The sequence below is a fragment of the Procambarus clarkii genome, chromosome 14, assembly GCF_040958095.1.
Source record: "Procambarus clarkii isolate CNS0578487 chromosome 14, FALCON_Pclarkii_2.0, whole genome shotgun sequence".
NCBI classification, from domain to species: Eukaryota; Metazoa; Arthropoda; class Malacostraca; order Decapoda; family Cambaridae; genus Procambarus; species Procambarus clarkii.
Window position 1 is genome coordinate 2,266,629 of NC_091163.1, and position 18,456 is coordinate 2,285,084.

Consider the following 18,456-nt stretch of genomic DNA (forward strand, 5'->3'; position numbering starts at 1 on the left):
TTGGTCCACCAGGCTGTTGCTTGGAGCGGCCCGCAGGGCCACGTACCCACCACAGCCCGGCTGATCCGGAACTTCTCTTAGAAAACCGTCCAGTTTTCTCTTGAAGATGTCCACGGTTGTTCCGGCAATATTTCTTATGCTCGCTGGGAGGACGTTGAACAACCGCGGACCCCTGATGTTTATACAGTGCTCTCTGATTGTGCCTATGACACCTCTGCTCTTCACAGGTTCAATCTTGCATTTTCTTCCAAATCGTTCACTCCAGTACGTTGTTATTTTACTGTGTAGATTTGGGACCTGACCCTCCAATATTTTCCAGGTGTATATTATTTGGTATCTCTCTCGTCTCCTTTCTAGAGAGTACATTTGGAGAGCTTTGAGACGATCCCAATAATTTAGGTGTTTTATCTCGTCTATGCGTGCCGTATATGTTCTCTGTATTCCCTCTATTTCAGCAATCTCTCCTGCTCTGAAGGGGGAAGTGAGTACTGAGCAGTACTCGAGACGGGACAGCACAAGTGACTTGAAGAGTACAACCATTGTGATGGGATCCCTGGATTTGAAAGTTCTCGTAATCCATCCGATCATTTTTCTGGCTGACGCGATATTTGCTTGGTTATGCTCCCTAAACGTTAGATCGTCGGACATCATTATTCCCAAATCCTTGACATGCTGTTTTCCTACTATGGGAAGATTCGATTGTGTTTTGTACCCTGTATTATGTTTCAGATCCTCATTTTTGCCGTACCTGAGTACCTGAAATTTATCACTGTTAAACATCATGTTATTTTCTGCTGCCCAATCAAAAACTTTGTTGACATCTGCTTGTAGTTTTTCAATGTCTTCAGCAGAGGTAATTTTCATGCTGATTTTTGTGTCATCTGCAAAGGACGACACGAAGCTGTGGCGTGTATTTTTGTCTATATCAGATATGAGAATAAGGAACAGTAGCGGTGCAAGGACTGTACCTTGAGGTACAGAGCTTTTAACATCGCTTGGACTCGATTTTATCTGATTGACTGTTACTCTTTGTGTTCTGTTCGACAGGAAATTGAGTATCCAGCGTCCTACTTTTCCAGTTATTCCCATTGACCTCATTTTGTGAGCTATCACCCCATGGTCACATTTGTCGAACGCCTTTGCAAAGTCTGTGTATACAACATCTGCATTTTGCTTTTCTTCTAGGGCTTCTGTGATTTTGTCATAGTGGTTGAGTAACTGTGACAGACAGGATCTTCCCGCTCTAAATCCATGTTGTCCTGGATTGTGCAATTCATTGTTTTCCATAAAACTAGAAATTTGATTCCTAATCACTCTTTCAAACACTTTTATTATGTGTGATGTTAGTGCAACTGGCCTATAATTTTTTGCCAAGGCTTTACTCCCCCCCTTGTGCAACGGAGCTATATCTGCAGATTTAAGTGCTGCTGATATCTCCCCTGTATCCAGGCTCTTTCTCCATATTACGCTGAGTGCTCTCGCTACTGGTACTTTACATTTCTTTATGAATATTGAATTCCATGAGTCAGGCCCAGGAGCTGAGTGCATAGGCATATTATCAATTTCTCTTTCAAAGTCTTCCGAGTTTGTGGTAATATCCGTTATATTATCTGCAGCTTGAATGTCATTCATAAAGAAGCTGTCTGGGTCATCAACTTTCATGTTGTTTATTGGTGTGCTAAACATAGCCTCATACTGGCTTCTTAGAATTTCACTAATCTCTTTGTTGTCCTCTGTGTACGTACCTTCATTTGTAATTAACGGTCCAATACTGGTCGAGGTTTTGGATTTTGATTTTGCTTATGTGAAAAAATATTTCGGATTTTTCCTTATCTCTTGTATAGCTTTCTGTTCCAATTCCATTTCCTCAGACTCATATGATCGCTTCAACGTTTGTTCTATTTCCTCAATCTCCCTGCTTAGGCTTGTTTTCCTTGCTTGTGATAGTTGTGTCTGCCGAAGCATTTCCGTTATTTTTTTCCTTCTCCTGTACAGTCGTCTCCGTTCTCTTTCTAGAGTGGTCCTCTTTCTGCCCCTCCTCACAGGCACGTGCTTCAAGCAGACCTTGTAAGCTTCAGCTGTCAGTTGAGCTATTCCCTGTGTGGGAGTTTTGTCGCTTACGACCGTCTCCCATTGAATGGTTGCAAGGTCTACATTTATTTTTTCCCAGTCAATCCTCTTATTGTTGAAATTGAATTGATTGAATATTCCTTCTCGCTTGTTGGGTCTCTTAGACCTACTACCGTTATTTATGCTAGTTCGCACTTCAATGAGCTTATGGTCTGAGTATGAAGTATCTGAGATTGTGATATCCCTGATTAGTTCATCATTGTTTGTGAATAACAAGTCTAGTGTGTTTTCGTTCCTAGTTGGTTCTGTAATCTGTTGATTGAGCGAGAATTTGTCACAGAATCTCAAAAGTTCTCTAACCTGTGGTTGGTTATTTCCCGGGTCATTCCCTGCTATGATATTTGTGTTTGCCGTTCTCCATCTTAGACTCGGTAAATTGAAATCTCCAAGAAAGATAATATCTGGAGCTGGGTTTGCTAGGTTGTCAAGTATGTTCTCTATTTTGTGCATCTGTTCTGTGAATTCCTCAATCGTTGTATCTGGCGGTTTATATATTAGAATAATAATTAGGTTTAGTTTCTCTACCTTCATTTCAAGTACCTCTACCACCTCATTAGTTGAATTTAATAGTTCTGTGCATACCAGGTCTTCTTTAATATACAGACCTACTCCTCCATTTGACCTAGTTTTTCTATCACATCTATATAGATTATAATTTGGAATCCAGATTTCACCATCCATGTAATCTTTTGTATGAGTTTCCGTGTAAGGTAGTCTTGAAAAGATCGCTTTGTAAGGTCCCACACAAGAAGAGATTCAGCTAGCCTCAAAGAGTGTCCGTTAGTCAGGAAGAGATTCAGGTATTCTTGAAAATATCTATGGAAAACACCACCATGGAAGCCGCTAACACTGTTCATCTATGCTACTTGTATCAGATGCATCGTCACTGAACGCAGAAAATGATTCATCTATGTATCATCTATATAAATTGGAGATGGCAAGGGTGGAGCTCAGAGCTACAACTGGATACGCTCGCTGTATCATGCTCATAGGTGCTGTATCACTTGCATCCGACCATTGTGTTAAGTCCTTATTGTGCCTAGCTTCACCAATATTATGACCCTTATGTTCTTCAAACAATAAGGTCTGAATTTCACCGACTTAGCACAATCTGTCAACACCGTGTCGGACAGGTGTTTGGGAGCCAGAAGCGCGTGTGCCACAAATGGTTGCTCACACAGTACTAACCCAGCCAGCAGCCCTTGTCTTTCATATTCGTTATAGCAAAAGGTTCGTTCAGTGTTTGTCGGGTAGGCTGCTCCATTATGACAATCTTTCTTTGTTTCAAATGTGTTCCATTTGTTTAGTATTTGTCACTTATGTCTCAATAATGGAGCAGACTACCCGACAAACACTGAAGGAACCTTTATGGCATTTGTCCATTTTTCAAATTGTTTCAACAATTCTTTTATTTTTCGTTTTTTTTTATTTAAGAAACATGGAGCAGCCTACCTACCGACCACCGAACGAACCTTTTGCTATAAGACAAATGAAAAATAAATATTGAACACATTTGAAGAAAGGAAAATGTCATAATGGTTTGTCCAGTGTATGTACGGTAGGCTGCTCCATTATCAAGACGTAAATGACAAATACAAAACAAATGGAACACATTTGAAACAAAGAAAGATTGTTATAATGGAGCAGCCTACCTGCCAAACACCGAACGAACCTTTTTGACATTTGCTGTATATCAGAAATTTCATTTCTTTTTTCTACAAAAACGTCAATGCTTTGCAACATCTCAACAGTCACCCCTTTATATTCCAGTATCATTAGCATCTTTAAACAAGAACAACATAATTTATGTGCATCGTCGGAGGCGTCTGAGAATGTGCAAGAAGCAGCACGACTCCACCATGTGGTGTTGACGTTACTCAAACGAGCTTTCGCCATACAGGACGATTTGACGCCGACCGGGCCGTTCGTTACCCAAAATGTTCGCCTTTTGGGGCGATCGTTATGCGAGATACCACTGTACTAACACAACACTAAAATTAACACTTAATATTACTGTACAGTTCATTAAGCAAAGTTAGTTTTGACTGCCAGCTGCTGAAGCCTCACTGGTTGACACTTTGTTTAGTGTCACTTTGACACTTTGTTTAGAAGCAGTGGGACACGCACGACCGGCAGACAATCCAGGAACACTTAGCTTAGATGCAGTGGGACATGGACAACCAGCAGATGACCCAGGAACACAGCATAGAAGCAGTGGGACATGCACAACCAGCAGACGACCCCAGAAACACTTAGCTTAGAAGCAGTGGGACATGCACGACCTGCAGACGACCCATGAACACTTAGCTTAGAAGTACTGGGACATGCACAACCTGCAGACGACCCAGGAACACTTAGCTTAGAAGCAGTGGGACATACACGACCTGCAGACGACCCATGAACACTTAGCTTAGACCGGCAGTTGACCCCAGGAACACTTAGCTTAGAAGCAGTGAAACATGCATGACCTGCAGACATCTAGGAACACTTAGCTTTGAAGCTGTGGGATATGCAAGACCTGCAGACGACCCAGGAACCATACAGTGGACATCCAAATGTTTTCATCAGTGACAGAACTGGCTAGAAGAGCTGGAAGGGACCTGTACCTCCAGCCCCCCACCCCTCTACTGGCAGGGGGTTGGTGCTGAACCTGTAGCTCCAGCCCCCCTCTACTAGCAGGGTGTTGGTGCTTGACCTATAGCTCCAGCACCCCCCTCTACTGGCAGGGGGGGGGGGGGGTTGGTGCTGGACCTGTAGCTCCAGTCCCCCTTTACTGGCAGGGGATTGAAGCTAATGAGCTCACACTAGTTTTGAGAGATGCGATCGTGTGCTGGCATTGTTTGAGAGTTTGTTGGCAGTTTCAAGGCTTCAGTTGCTTCAAACCCAGCAGTGGTCTGTTTTGGTTAACTGTCTTTCTGGATGCGTTAACCCTCAAACCGCTAGGGGCCCAAATGGAATTCACACCCACAGGCGCAACAAAAAAAAAAAATCCAAAAAATTCTTTCGTCTTATAGAAGTGTTCATTTTTGTTCCCTGATCACGGAAAAAAACAAAAAATCGTAGGTGGCATATTTTAGCTGCAATAGGGTAGGGAAGTGTGGCAAAAAAGGGGCGTTGGCAGAGCCTTTGCCAGACGATGTCTACTCCGCCCGAGCTGTCAGACGGCAGTTGCCACAAATATATTATTACCTAATTATTTCAATGTCTCTGATTGATTTTTTCTTAGTTTTTTTGCAGTAATATTATTCCATACAGTGAATTGTGGTATATTTATATTATAAAATGTGTGAACCATCGCTGTACTCAAAATTATGATGTGCATATTAGTGATTCAATTATTATGTTCATAAAACAATAAACAAATAGTTTTGCTGTTGTTACACTATATACACAGGTTATATATAAGTATCTGCATGTTTTGTACACCATAACGAACTACTAAGTTGGTCTTGTGAGTCAAAAAGCAACAAGGAGTGACCGCCAAACACCAGCGAGCCACTCACTGCCACTCCCTCCCTCAACACCACCTCACTCACCCTCATTTACCTCCCACAATACTGTTTCTGTATTTATTCACTATACACAGACGTTATATATACGTATTTACATGTTTTGTTCACCATAACTGTACATCTAAGCTTGTATGGTGAGTAAAGGCACAAAGACGTAGCTAATCACACAGTCAGCTGATCGGCGGCCGCCCTCATGGCCAGACGCACTAATATTTGTCCTCCAACAATATTGTTTGTGGTGTTATTATGCTATATACACACATTATATATAAGTATCTACCTGTTTTATTCACCATACCTGTACAAATAAGCTGGTATGGTTCCCAAAGACCATAGTGGCCATCAGTAAGCAACAAGCCAAGTCGTGCAGATGACGCTCCTCCCTCATCAAAATGGCGGCTCCCAACATACTCCTCTCGCTGTTATCTCACACTATACACATGTTATATATAAGTATCTACATTTGTGATCACCATAGCGAACCACTAAGCTGGTATGGTGAGTGCAGTCAATAAATGGTGGCCACACACAGTCAGAAAACGACGCCACAACCCTCCCTCCACAGCCTTACTCCTCCCTCCATAGAGCACAGCGCTAAATATCACCACAATCCTGCTATTATCAGAATCCTGGTCAGTTTTATCACAGTCAGGGGGCTTTAGTAATACTATCACTGCTAAATAATAGCAGTATCATTTATATTATGGTATTTGTAGGCGATGCTGTGGTCACAAGCTGAACAGCGGTGCTGTGAGCTCATGCTGCGTGCGCCAGCCTTGGTGGCTTGCTCAATACTGACGCTGTAACACCCAAGAATGTTGGCCTGGATTTTTTTTCTAGGTGGCATCTGGCAACTATTGGTCGTGGCTGTACTATAGCTGACCCTATCCCAGGCGGGGCGTTTAAATTATAGCGCTAGACACGAAATCACATATAAATGATGTGCACGGTTTCGGTTTTGTCACTGATATCATTTATATATGATATGCGCGGTTTGAGGGTTAACAGTATGTTGGTGGAGTGTCACCCACTTTCTGTGCCTCTGTGAGGGGGCCAGGATCCCGGGGTCAATACAGGATTACAGGTTCAATCACTGTGCAGGACAGAAATGGTTCACATGTTTCCTTTCACCTGATGCTTCTGTTCACCTACCAGTAAATTTTTATCCAGAAGTTAGACAACTATTGTGGATTGAACTTAATGGAATTCAGCAGTTGACCTAGAGGAACCTAAATTAACCAAAGAACAGGTTTCCTGTCAACAAAATGGAATTCAATAATTTTATAATATAATCTATGAGAGAAAATAAACTTATATAAATATATTATAAATTATAAATAAATATAAATAAATAAAGTAGGAAAATAAACTTACTGTTATTTGCTTCAGGTGGATCTCTCCAGAGATTTTCTTAACTTTATTCATGATGCTGGAGTCCGTGTCGCCCAGGTGTACAGGGTCAGCTGTGGCACCTGTGTCTGTTGTGATCATCTCCAGGGCCTCCCTGATGGTCTTCTGCACCTGTCATTACCAACACACATATTAATGGTCGAGGCTGAGTCTCTCAGGTGTACAGGGTCAGCTGTAGCACCTGTCTCTGTGGTCATCATCTCCAGAGGTCTCCCTGATGGTCTCCTGCACCTGTCATTATCAACACAAACATTAATAGTAGAGGCTGGACTATAATGAAGCATCAGGCTCTGAGTAAAATAACTGGACAATAATGAAGCATCAGGCTCTGAGTAAAGTAGCTAGACAATAATGAAGCATCAGGCTCTGAGTAAAGTAGCTAGACAATAATGAAGCATCAGGCTCTGAGTAAAATAACTGGACAATAATGAAGCATCAGGCTCTGAGTAAAGTAGCTAGACAATAATGAAGCATCAGGCTCTGAGTAAAGTAGCTAGACAATAATGAAGCATTAGGCTCTGAGTAAAATAACTGGACAATAATGAAGCATCAGGCTCTGAGTAAAGTGACTACTGTATAATGAAGCATCAGGCTCTGAGTAAAGTAACAAGACAATACTGAAGCATCAGGCTCTGATTAAAGTAGCTAGACAATAATGAAGCATCAGGCTCTGAGTAAAGTAGCTAGACAATACTGAAGCATCAGGCTCTGATTAAAGTTAGCTAGACAATAATGAAGCATCAGGCTCTGAGTAAAGTAGCTAGACAATAACAAAGCCTCAGGTTCTGAGTAAAGTAAATGAACTATAATGAAGTATCAGGCTCTGAGTAAAATAACTGAACTATAATGACACATTAGGCTCTGAGTAAAGTAACTGGACTATAATGAAGCATCAGGCTCCATATAAAGTAACTGGACTATAATGAAGCATCAGGCTCCATATAAACTGGACTACAATGATGTATCAGGTTCTGAGTAAAGTAACTGGACTATAATGAAGCATCAGGCTCTGAGTAAGGTAACTGGACTATAATGAAGCATCAGGCTCTGAGTAAAGTCGCTGGACAATAATGAAGCATCAGGCTCTGAGTAAGGTAACTAGACTACAATGAAGCATCAGGCTCTGAGTAAAGTAGCTGGACAATAATGAAGCATCAGGCTCTGAGTAAGGTAACTAGACTACAATGAAGCATCAGGCTCTGAGTAAAGTAACTGGGCTATAATGAAGCATCAGGCTCTGGGTAGAGTAACTGGAATATAATGAAGAAACAGGATCTGAGTAAAGTAATTGGACTATAGTGAAGCATCAGGCTCTGAGTAAAGTAACTAGACTAATGAAGCATCAGGCTCTGAGTAAAGTAACTGGACTACAATGAAGCATCAGGTTCTGAGTAAAGTAACTGACTATAATGAAGCATCAGGCTCAGAGTAAAGTAGCTGGACTACAATGAAGCATCAGGCTTGTAGTAGAGAAATTGGACAGTAATGAAGCATCAGGCTCTGAGTTAAGAGATACTGTAACAGAAATGATGACATACACAAATGGGTCAACATGTGAAGAACTCAATTAGAACATGCTGCCTTGAGACTTAGGTTATAATATCAATTATGAATCAAGTCATGAGTTCTAACTGATGAAGTACTCTCTATATTCTGGACCCAAAGTCAAAGTCTCCTCTATTGTCAACCCATGTCTGTTATTTTTTTTAATCAACACTGTTTGTCAACCTATTGTATTTTGTGCTGCTTTTTCAGTCATGTTCCCCCTTTTTTTTATCTTTATTTGTATTTGTTCTCAACACTTTTATTCTTTATGCTCAATTAGTATTAAGTTCTAGATATTAATGTTTTTCTTGCCCGAAACGCATTGCGTAATAGTGGCTTAGGCATTGTATGTACTAGCTCTATCTATATATCAATCCATTAATGTAACATCACTTGTATGTATGTACCTTACCTGAATAAACATATTTATTTATTTATTTATTTATTTTATTTGGTTGCAGAGAACACACTGAGTGCTGACCACAGTGTAGAAAAACACCAAGATGACAGTTGACATGGTTGTAATGAGCACTGAGTGCTGACATATAGATTCATAAACAACAAATTGCAAGTAAAAGATATTATTCAGAGGTTGAAAATGGGAAACAGATTCAGGGAAAATTAAAAGGAAATGTGTGAAACATCAAATGAAAAGTTCCAAAGTGTGTTTGTACAAAATTAAATCTTCAGAGAATCAGACACTAAGAATTGCAGAGTACAACATAGAGAACATAGAGGTGTCTAGAGACGAAGTAAAAAAACCAACACTGAATGTAATGAAACGCCATTTTCTGGGCGCGCCCTGGAAGCTCCATGGAGCTATCCAGACTGATATGAATGTATTAGACCCTGGCATCAATGAAGCAAATTCAGTTCTTAGGCTTACCGGGGACCACGAGCCAGAACCTGGTCCCCTCAGAGAGGCACAAGGAGCAATGGTATATAGAAACCCCTGTGTGGTTGGAAGCATTCTATGTCTGTCATCGACTGGGTCAGGCAAGAGACAAGGTAGGCACCCAGAACAGTAGGCACCAAAAAACAAACCCTATCTGGTTAAAATATTGCAACTAAAAGCCACACTGTTGGACAGAACTCCCCCAAACAAAAGAAAAGAACAAACGAGCATGACGTTACAACTGTCACCATGCCGCTGTCTGTGCAGCTCCTGCCTCCCCGGGAAGGGGAATGGGCATCCCCAGAACCCCATGCTGGCTATCCACACCCCCAGTTTTGAGGCTGGATGTCAAAAAATGCGAAAACTGCCAACTGGAGGGAGGAAGGGGTTGCCGAGAAACCTCTGGGTCTCACCCAGAAAATGGCATTTCATTACATTCAACCCTGGTTTTCTGGGAGGAGCCCCTTTGACTTCACGGAGCTACTTAACCAAAGATAAAACAAGAGGGACTTACCTGGGAGGTGGTCACCACTCGTTCCTCAACTTAAAGTCGAGACAACTAGCTGCAATCGCCGACCCAATGCCACATATGCCTGACTAGGGCCAGGAACACTGACTAGGTAGCGAGCGGCCAGAACCTTGTCCGACCTCCAACAACCCCGTGCCCGAATGTCAGCCCAAGATATGTTATCAAAGATGGCAGCCAAAGCAGCAAACTTACGAAAGTTAAAGGCATGAGGATAGGCAGCAAGCTGGATGGACCGAATAATCCTGTGGACAACCTGGGAAACCCGAACCCCGGAATAGGGAGGAAAGGGAAACTGGGTCAACCCAAAGCACGTCCCCGGCCACTGAGGCCGTGGCGCACAGGTAACGACAAAGAGCCACAACTGGACATAACACATGATGCACCCCGGCTGAACCAACCAAGCATCAATAACCCAAGGACCCCCTCTAGAAAGCAGCAGTCTCATTCTTCGCCAGAAAAGGAGTTGGCTGCAAACGAAGAAACCTCTGCACCAGAGGAGAGCATGAAGCTCCCCAACCCAACTCCCAGAGGCCAATGCCAACAGGAAAAGAGCCTTCGCAAAACAATCCTGAAGCGAAGGGGGCCAAAACAAACTGAGGAGAAGAGAGCATCCAGTCCAACGACCAGGACGGCTCAGGCTGCGTATGAGCAGGCCAGAGGTGAAACAACGCACAAGATAGCTTGCGGAACGGAGCAGAAGTAACATCCACACCAAACGCGAGCTGAAGCGGCGCTGCCAGCGCTGCACGATATGAGGCGACAGTGTTCGGCATAAGATGAAGGTCCTGGAAAACCACTAAAGGAGGGACAAGACAACACGATCCAAAACCAAAAAAATCTATGAAGGGACAAGAAATAGCAGAAGGACTGCCAGGAAACTTCATACTGCCGCCGAGACAAAACATTCAGGTGGGACACAATCTACGAAGCCACCTGCTCACCATACAAATGGTGATAGATCCGCATCAGAAAAACCAGACGCGAAGACTGGAGGAGAAGATTAAACCAGCTCAGTAATGGACTGGCCCAATCTGCTGAAAGAGGCAGAGCTGCGGAAAAAACCCCGGGTTCAAACACCAAGCAAGCAGCACCTGAAACCAAGGCTGGGCCGGCCACCAAGGGCCTACTCTCCCTTGGTTAGTCTCCAAGCAAGCTAGGATCGGGAGCAACAGCAGTACCGGGAGGGGGGGGTCACAGGTAACTCCCACCTCGACCAGTCCTGCCTGAAGGCATGAACCATGCCAAGAGGTTTACTTCCAGGAGCACATACGTCCAGCAGAGCCAACTGAACGAATCGGCGTCGCCCGTCCATTCCATGGACAGGGGAACGAACTGAGACAGGCCGTTCGACACATCCCGAACGTGTACGGGCAAGACAGCCAAACTTCGAGAACTCAGCAGATGAGTTACCCGAAGCGACCAGCCAAGGCGGTCCTTGGCCAAAAGAGTCAAGGACAGCATCAACCCCCCCCCCCCTTCCCGCAGTTCAGACAATGAACCACCGAGGAGCAGTCCGAATGGAGCCGGATCGTTGATCTGCGAGCGACCCGAACCCTCCGAAACGACCGCCACACTGCCGCAACCTCCCGCAAACTGTGGGCCCACAGGTAGGCCCTGTCTGCACCGCTTGTCGTGCTGCGCAGACAAGCGACACAGCACGTGTGATGTCATGCTCGTTTTCATTTGGGGAGTTTTCTCCACTCGTTAGCTTTCAGTAGTAGTTTTAACTAGAATAGGGGTTTGTTTTGAGGCACTTACCTTTCTGGGTGCCTGGCCCGGTCGACGGCAGACACAGAATGCTCCAAATCACATGTGCAGTTCTATAGGCCATTGCTCCTCGAGACTCTTTGAGGGGAGGGGGGGGGGGGGTCAGGTTCTGGATCATGGTCCCCAGTAGGCCTAGAACCCCATTCACACTGACTGATGGCAAAGTCTAATGATATACACATTAGCCTGAATAGCTCTGGGGAGCCAAAGGGGCTCCCACCAGAAAATAATTCAAACTAAATAGGTAGAGCACCTGGAGAAAAATGATATAATAACAGACAGTGTGGTTTTCAATCTGGAATATCCTGTGTAACGAATTTACTCAGTTTCTATGATCGAGCCACAGAGATTTTACAGGAAGGAGATGGTTGGGTTGACTGCATCTATCTGAATTTAAAAAAGGCTTTTGACAGAGTTCCACATAAGAGGTTGTTCTGTAATCTGGAACATATTGGAGGAGTGACAGGTAGGCTTCTAACATGGATGAAATACTTTCTGATAGAAAAATGAAGGGAGTAATCAGAGGCAATGTATCGAACTGGAGAAATGTCACGAGTGGAGTACCACAGGGTTCAGTTCTTGCACTGGTAATGTTCGTTGTCTACATAAACGATCTACCAGATGGAATACAGAACTACAGTATATGAACAAGATTGCTGATGATGCTAAGATAATAGGGTAGATAAGAAACTTAGATGATTATCATGCCCTTCAAGAAGACCTGGACAAAGTAAGTGTATGGAGCACCACTTGGCAAATATAATTTAATGTGAATAAATCCCATGTTATGGAATGTGGAATAGGAGAACATAAACCCCACACAACCTATAAATTATGTGAGAAATCTTTAAATAATTCTGATAAAAGGATGAGAGCTAGGGGTCGTTATAGATAGAAAACTATCACCTGAGGACCACATAAAGAACATTGTGTGAGGAGCCTATGCTATACTTTCTAACTTGCTTTTAAATACTGTACATGGATGGGGAAATACTGAAGAAATTGTTCACGACATTCGTTAAACCAAAGCTGAAATATGCAGTGGTTGTATGGTACCCATATCCAAAGAAGCACATCAACAAACTGGAAAAGGTGCAAAGACATGCAACTAAATTGTTCCCAGAACTGAAGGACAAGAGAGGTTAGAGGCATTAAATATGCCAAAACTAGAAGATAGAAGAGAAGAGAAGAGGCGATATGATCACTATGTACAAAATAGTAACGGAAATTGATAAAATTGATAGGGAAGAATTACGGAGACCTGGAACTTCAATAACAAGAGGTTATAGATTTAAACTAACTAAACAAAGCTGCCGAAGGAATATATGAAAATTCACTTGCAGAGTGGTAGACGGTTGAAACAAGTTAGGTGAGAAGGTGGTGGAGGCCAAAACCGTCAGTAATTTCAAAGCATTATATGACAAAGAGTACTGGGAAGATGGGACATCACAAGCATAACTCTCATCCTGTAACTACACTTAGGTAATTACAGTGTAAAGAAACACCAAGATGACAGTTGACATGGGTGTAGTAAGCTCTGAGGACTGACCACAGTGTAGAGAAACACCAAGATGACTGTTGACATGGGTGTAGTAAGCTCTGAGGACTGACCACAGTGTAGAGAAACACCAAGATGACAGTTGACATGGGTGTAGTAAGCTCTGAGGACTGACCACAGTGTAGAGAAACACCAAGATGACAGTTGACATGGGTGTAGTGAGCTCTGAGTGCTGACCACAGTGTAGAGAAATACCAAGATGAGTTGACATGGTTGTAGTGAGCTCTGAGTGCTGACCACAGTGTAGAGAAACACCAAGATGACAGTTGACATGGGTGTAGTGAGCTCTGAGTGCTGACCACAGTGTAGAGAAATACCAAGATGAGTTGACATGGTTGTAGTGAGCCCTGAGTGCTGACAACAGTGTAGAGAAATACCAAGATGAGTTGACATGGTTGTAGTGAGCCCTGAGTGCTGACCACAGTGTAGAGAAACACCAAAATGACAGTTGAATTTATTAATACAAATATTTCCGGTGTTAGAGCAAAAAGTTTCCTATATATAAACCCTCATCTTGATTTGTCTCTATGTCAAAAGTGTTTATGTAGAGGCAATACTACACTACACTCAGTTGGGTGAGAACCATGTGACCAGCAGTGTACCTTCAATGAGGTGTAGACAGTCTTGACAGTCGGGAAGAGTTCCTGGCACTTCTGGAGCCAATCTTCTACCACCATGTTGCATTGGTCAACTTCGTTGATGGTCATGAATACCTCCTGTGCTGCGTTGACAGTGTCGAGGCTCCCTAACATAGCCTGCAGCTGAGTCTTCCCTTCCTCTCCTTGTGTTGTCATATCCACCACATTGGTATCCTCCAGTTCCAAGAGCTCCATTGCTGACTTGTTCTGCTCTACCAGAGCATAGAGTCTGTCCTGGAGATGAAGGTGGTCAGTCTTCCAGTCGCCAAGCTGCCCCCGGTACTCACCCAACTGGGACAGTACCTCTTCACAGCTAGTAATGAGGCTGCTGATGTTGCTCTTCTGCTCCTGCACCATGGAACATAACTTCTTACTGATGCCTCTGTTGGGAGCTTCAGAGAGTTTTGCTGGTACTACTTCCTCTGTTGTTAGCTGGATATTTTTGAGTTTCCTAACAAATGCCTCCACAGCATAGTTAATTGGAAACTGAGTGGCAGCTGTGGCAACGTGCTGGGCACGGCAGCTGGGGCAGGTCAGCTGACCATTCTTGATAGCATTGTCAATACACTGGGAGCAGAATGTGTGGCCGCACGGCAGTGTGCGAGGCCGTTGCAGATTGTCATCATAATTATTAAGACATACTGGACATTCCTCTGGCTTGTTATCCTGGGGAGAAGAATATTTGGTTAAGCTAGATGTATTTACAACAAAAAGTAATACGACGATACAGATGAAGAAAGAACTCAGAGATAAATATGAAAGTGGTGCTAGTGTGTCTGCTATTGTTACAGAGTTTCTTATGCCTAAATCTAGTTCTCTAATAAAGGAAATGTGTGCAAAATGGGGTAAAAGTGCAAACATTTTCTTGAAAATTATCACCATGACAAACCGTGTTATAAACCTGTTTAATGAAAATGCTATGTCTCACTTTAGAAACATTTTAAAGCTTAGGCAAAGCAATCATCCTTATACAAGTTTCTTGTAAGGAAAGCATCCAGTGAATGTAATGAGGAAAAAGACAGAAAAGAGAAAGAAGCCCCAGAAGCACAACTACCAGAAGTTATAATGGTAGGGGACTCTGCTGCCAAAGCATAACATCTCTCTTCCTCTGCCTCACCACCTCCCATATATGCCATCAACTCTCCTAAGTACACGTAAAGTGTGTAGTGCATTAGCATTTATTTAATTTAATTATTGTATAACTATATTTATTTTTGTTGTCTGGAACTGATTAATCCAATTTACATTATTCCTTATGGGGAATTTTTTCGGAATTCGCACTTTTCGGCATTTGTCCTGCCTTCAGGAACTAACTAAATCTGAATAGCGAGGTTCTGCTTTATTAGCTATTCTAAACAGACTTAATATTACTACAGTAACATATCCAGAGCAGAGTTGATAAACATATCCAGGAGTCTGGGATAATATTTCTGATAACATATTGCAGCAGAAGAACCAATATTTCTGACAGAAAATATAACTAGGTGCAAGCTTAATATTTTTCACAAACTAACATATCCCTGAGCAGAGCTAATATTTCTTACATATTAACATATACCAAAGAAGAGCTAATATTTCTGAAAAGACTGAAATATCCCAAAGCCATGCTAACATTTCTGATAAGTTAACATATCCCAGGGCTGGGTTAATATACAGACAAACATCCCAGAGCTGGATTAATATTCTGACAAACATCCTAGAACTGGGTAAATATTCTGACAAACATCCCAGAACTGGGAAAATATTCTGACAAACATCCCAGAACTGGGAAAATATTCTGACAAACACCCATCCTTTACTTTCTTACTTATAGTATAGATATGTTAATTTAAAACAGGTACTGTTGGAAATATCCAACATTTATTTCTCATTTAGCACTCTGATAAATCATCTTTGTGCTAATAATTATAACTTAATAACACTACTAATCAGTAGTTTACTAATATCGATTTACAGTGGTACCTCGGAATACGAGTGTCCCTGTATACAAGTTTTTCGGAATACGAGCAGGATTTCCTCGGAAAATGTGGGTTACCTCGGAATCCGAGTTTGTTCATACGTGAACAGGCCGAACTAACGTGTGGTGGTACAGCGATCGTAACCCCTCATCCCTCAGTTTACCAGTGCCTGGCGCCCAGTAACTATCCCACGTCAATTCTTCACCTGGATTTTCAGTGTTTTGTTGGATTTTTGGTCATTTGACCATAAAAGTTGTTATTATATATCTCACCATGGGTCCCAAGAAAGCCAGTGGTAACGATCAAGGCAAGAAAGCATGTGAGGATGACAATAGAGGAAAATCAAGTGATCATTCAGAAGCATGAAAATGGTACACGTGTTGTTGAACTTTGTAGGCAGTACAACAAAGCCACGTCAACGATATGCACTATACTTAACAAGAAAAAGGACATTATGAGTGCTAAAGTGGTAAAAGGCGTAAGAATGATCACGAAACAAAGACCACAAATACTTGAAGAAGTGGAAAAGTCGTTATTAATTTGGATACACAACAAGGAGTTAGTGGGTGATAGTGTTTTAAATGCCATCATTTGTGAGAAAGCCAGGGTATTGCACGAAGACCTTGTAAAGAAAACCCCTGGAACGAGTGCAGATACGATAGACTTTAAGGCAAGCAGGGGATGGTTTGAAAAATTTAGAAAAAGAAGTGGTATCCATAGTGTCATCCATATCCACCACACCTCTCCTCCTCTCCCCTTCTCACCATCTTCCATACGCCTACAGCATTCATCAGCAAGGGTAAGTAATAACTTGAACATAGTTTTGTTGGTTTATTTAGATAAATTAGGTATAAAATTTAGTTTGAAGTGAGGTTTTTGGGGTAGTTAGGAACGGATTAATTCATTTCCCATTATTTCTTATGGGGAAATTAGCTTCGGATTACGAGTTTTCGGAATACGAGCTGTCTCCAGGAACGGATTAAACTCTTAAACCGAGGTACCACTGTATATCCTATTGCGACGCAATTCTGCCAAATCTTTCCTAGTATTTTATGTCGCGTTGTAGATAGCAAGCCTGCCACAGGCAGTAATTTTCCACATATCTGTAGATCCCATTAAAGTCCAGTTATTTACTTTCCTTTATTAAGGATAATCATTTATTAATAAGTTTACTTCATTTAGTATACCACGGTTTACTGGAAATCATTTACCCAGCTAGATAGCTGTTCCAGTGACTAATATTATAATATAAAATAATTTCCACTTTCAAGCTTTCTCGTTTATTTTGCGCAGTCTACATTAACTGACTTGCACTACAAGAAAATATGTTACAGCATAACACATTTATTTATGACATAAATATTCGTCATAACCACTTCCTTCCCTATTTAGAATTAAATGAATAAATATAATTTATGCTCGGGGCCCCTACTGGGAGCTTTTGCGCATGCGTCAACCCAAGAGGGAAGGAGGAGGAGGAGGAGGAGAGATTCGTCTTCATAGATAGCCATCCAAGCACCTACGTAGGCCTACAAGACGCGGGAGCTTTATCACTCTACAGACACCGTGTCCGGCATACTAGTTTGTCCATATCTTGTTTTCTTGTGGCCCACATTAAACATCTTAGGTAGGACAGTGTGTCGTTAGGATACGGACCCCCCAATACCAAACTCGTAAGTTGCCTTCCACTCCACTATTCACATTAATTTACATGAATATTAGTGGAGTCATACATTCTCCAACAGAATTTATTTTTAACTCGTCTTTCAGCTGGAGTACCAACACAAGTGAGGCAAAACTTCCTCGATGCTCACGTGTTCCTAGCTGAAGCCTGGTGAAACACGATTCTAGGTGACAAGTATACGCATACGGATCATTTACGTCTATACATCCAACAGCTAAGCTGTTTTTATAGTTTTCGTAGATAGATCTTAATACCAATTTATTTCATTGATAACATTTTCTTGCATTTCCAAATTTACATGTTTGAATATTTTATTAATGAAGGGTATAACAGTATTACATTATCTTGTGCATTACTAAACTTATAGAATACTCCCCAAAATGTGTTATGGGAAGTGGCTCTAGAATATATTGAATTTTACAGTTCATTATTGCATAAGAATAGAATCTTTAGAATTTAATTGCATTTAATCATAGAGATCCATAAGCCACTGGTTTTCTCATTTATCATTGCATTCTGGTCCTTCAAGCATCTTAGAATTACATATAATTTTTTTTTGCATATTAGCATTATACATTATTTTATTAGCATATAAACTAGAGCCAGATTTCCCCACATATTTTATGGTTCTTCAAACCGAGATCCCAGTGAGGATCAATTACAAACCAGTATAATTACTATAATTAGTAGAATATAGCCAGAAGCTAGGCTATCTATAATTCATTAATCATTTATTATCCCTGACAACATTATACTCTTTAATTAAGTAGTATTGTCAGGTGCTAGGATATAATCATAGAATTTATGGCAGTTACATATCTGCCACACAC

General features: G+C 41.9%; 1 protein-coding gene across 4 annotated transcripts in view; it reads right to left on the reverse strand.

Annotated features, from left to right (window-relative positions):
- Window positions 1–18,456, reverse strand: part of LOC123771039 (tripartite motif containing 13) — a 127,735-nt gene that overhangs the window by 62,599 nt on the left and 46,680 nt on the right. For all 4 annotated transcript variants that reach the window (XM_069324248.1, XM_045763301.2, XM_045763320.2 and 1 more), the window contains 2 exons: window positions 13,949–14,650; window positions 7,017–7,163 (listed from right to left, as the gene is read on the reverse strand). In XM_069324248.1, the coding sequence (XP_069180349.1) occupies window positions 7,017–7,163; window positions 13,949–14,650 (849 nt within the window). The remainder of the gene's footprint in view (window positions 1–7,016; window positions 7,164–13,948; window positions 14,651–18,456) is intronic.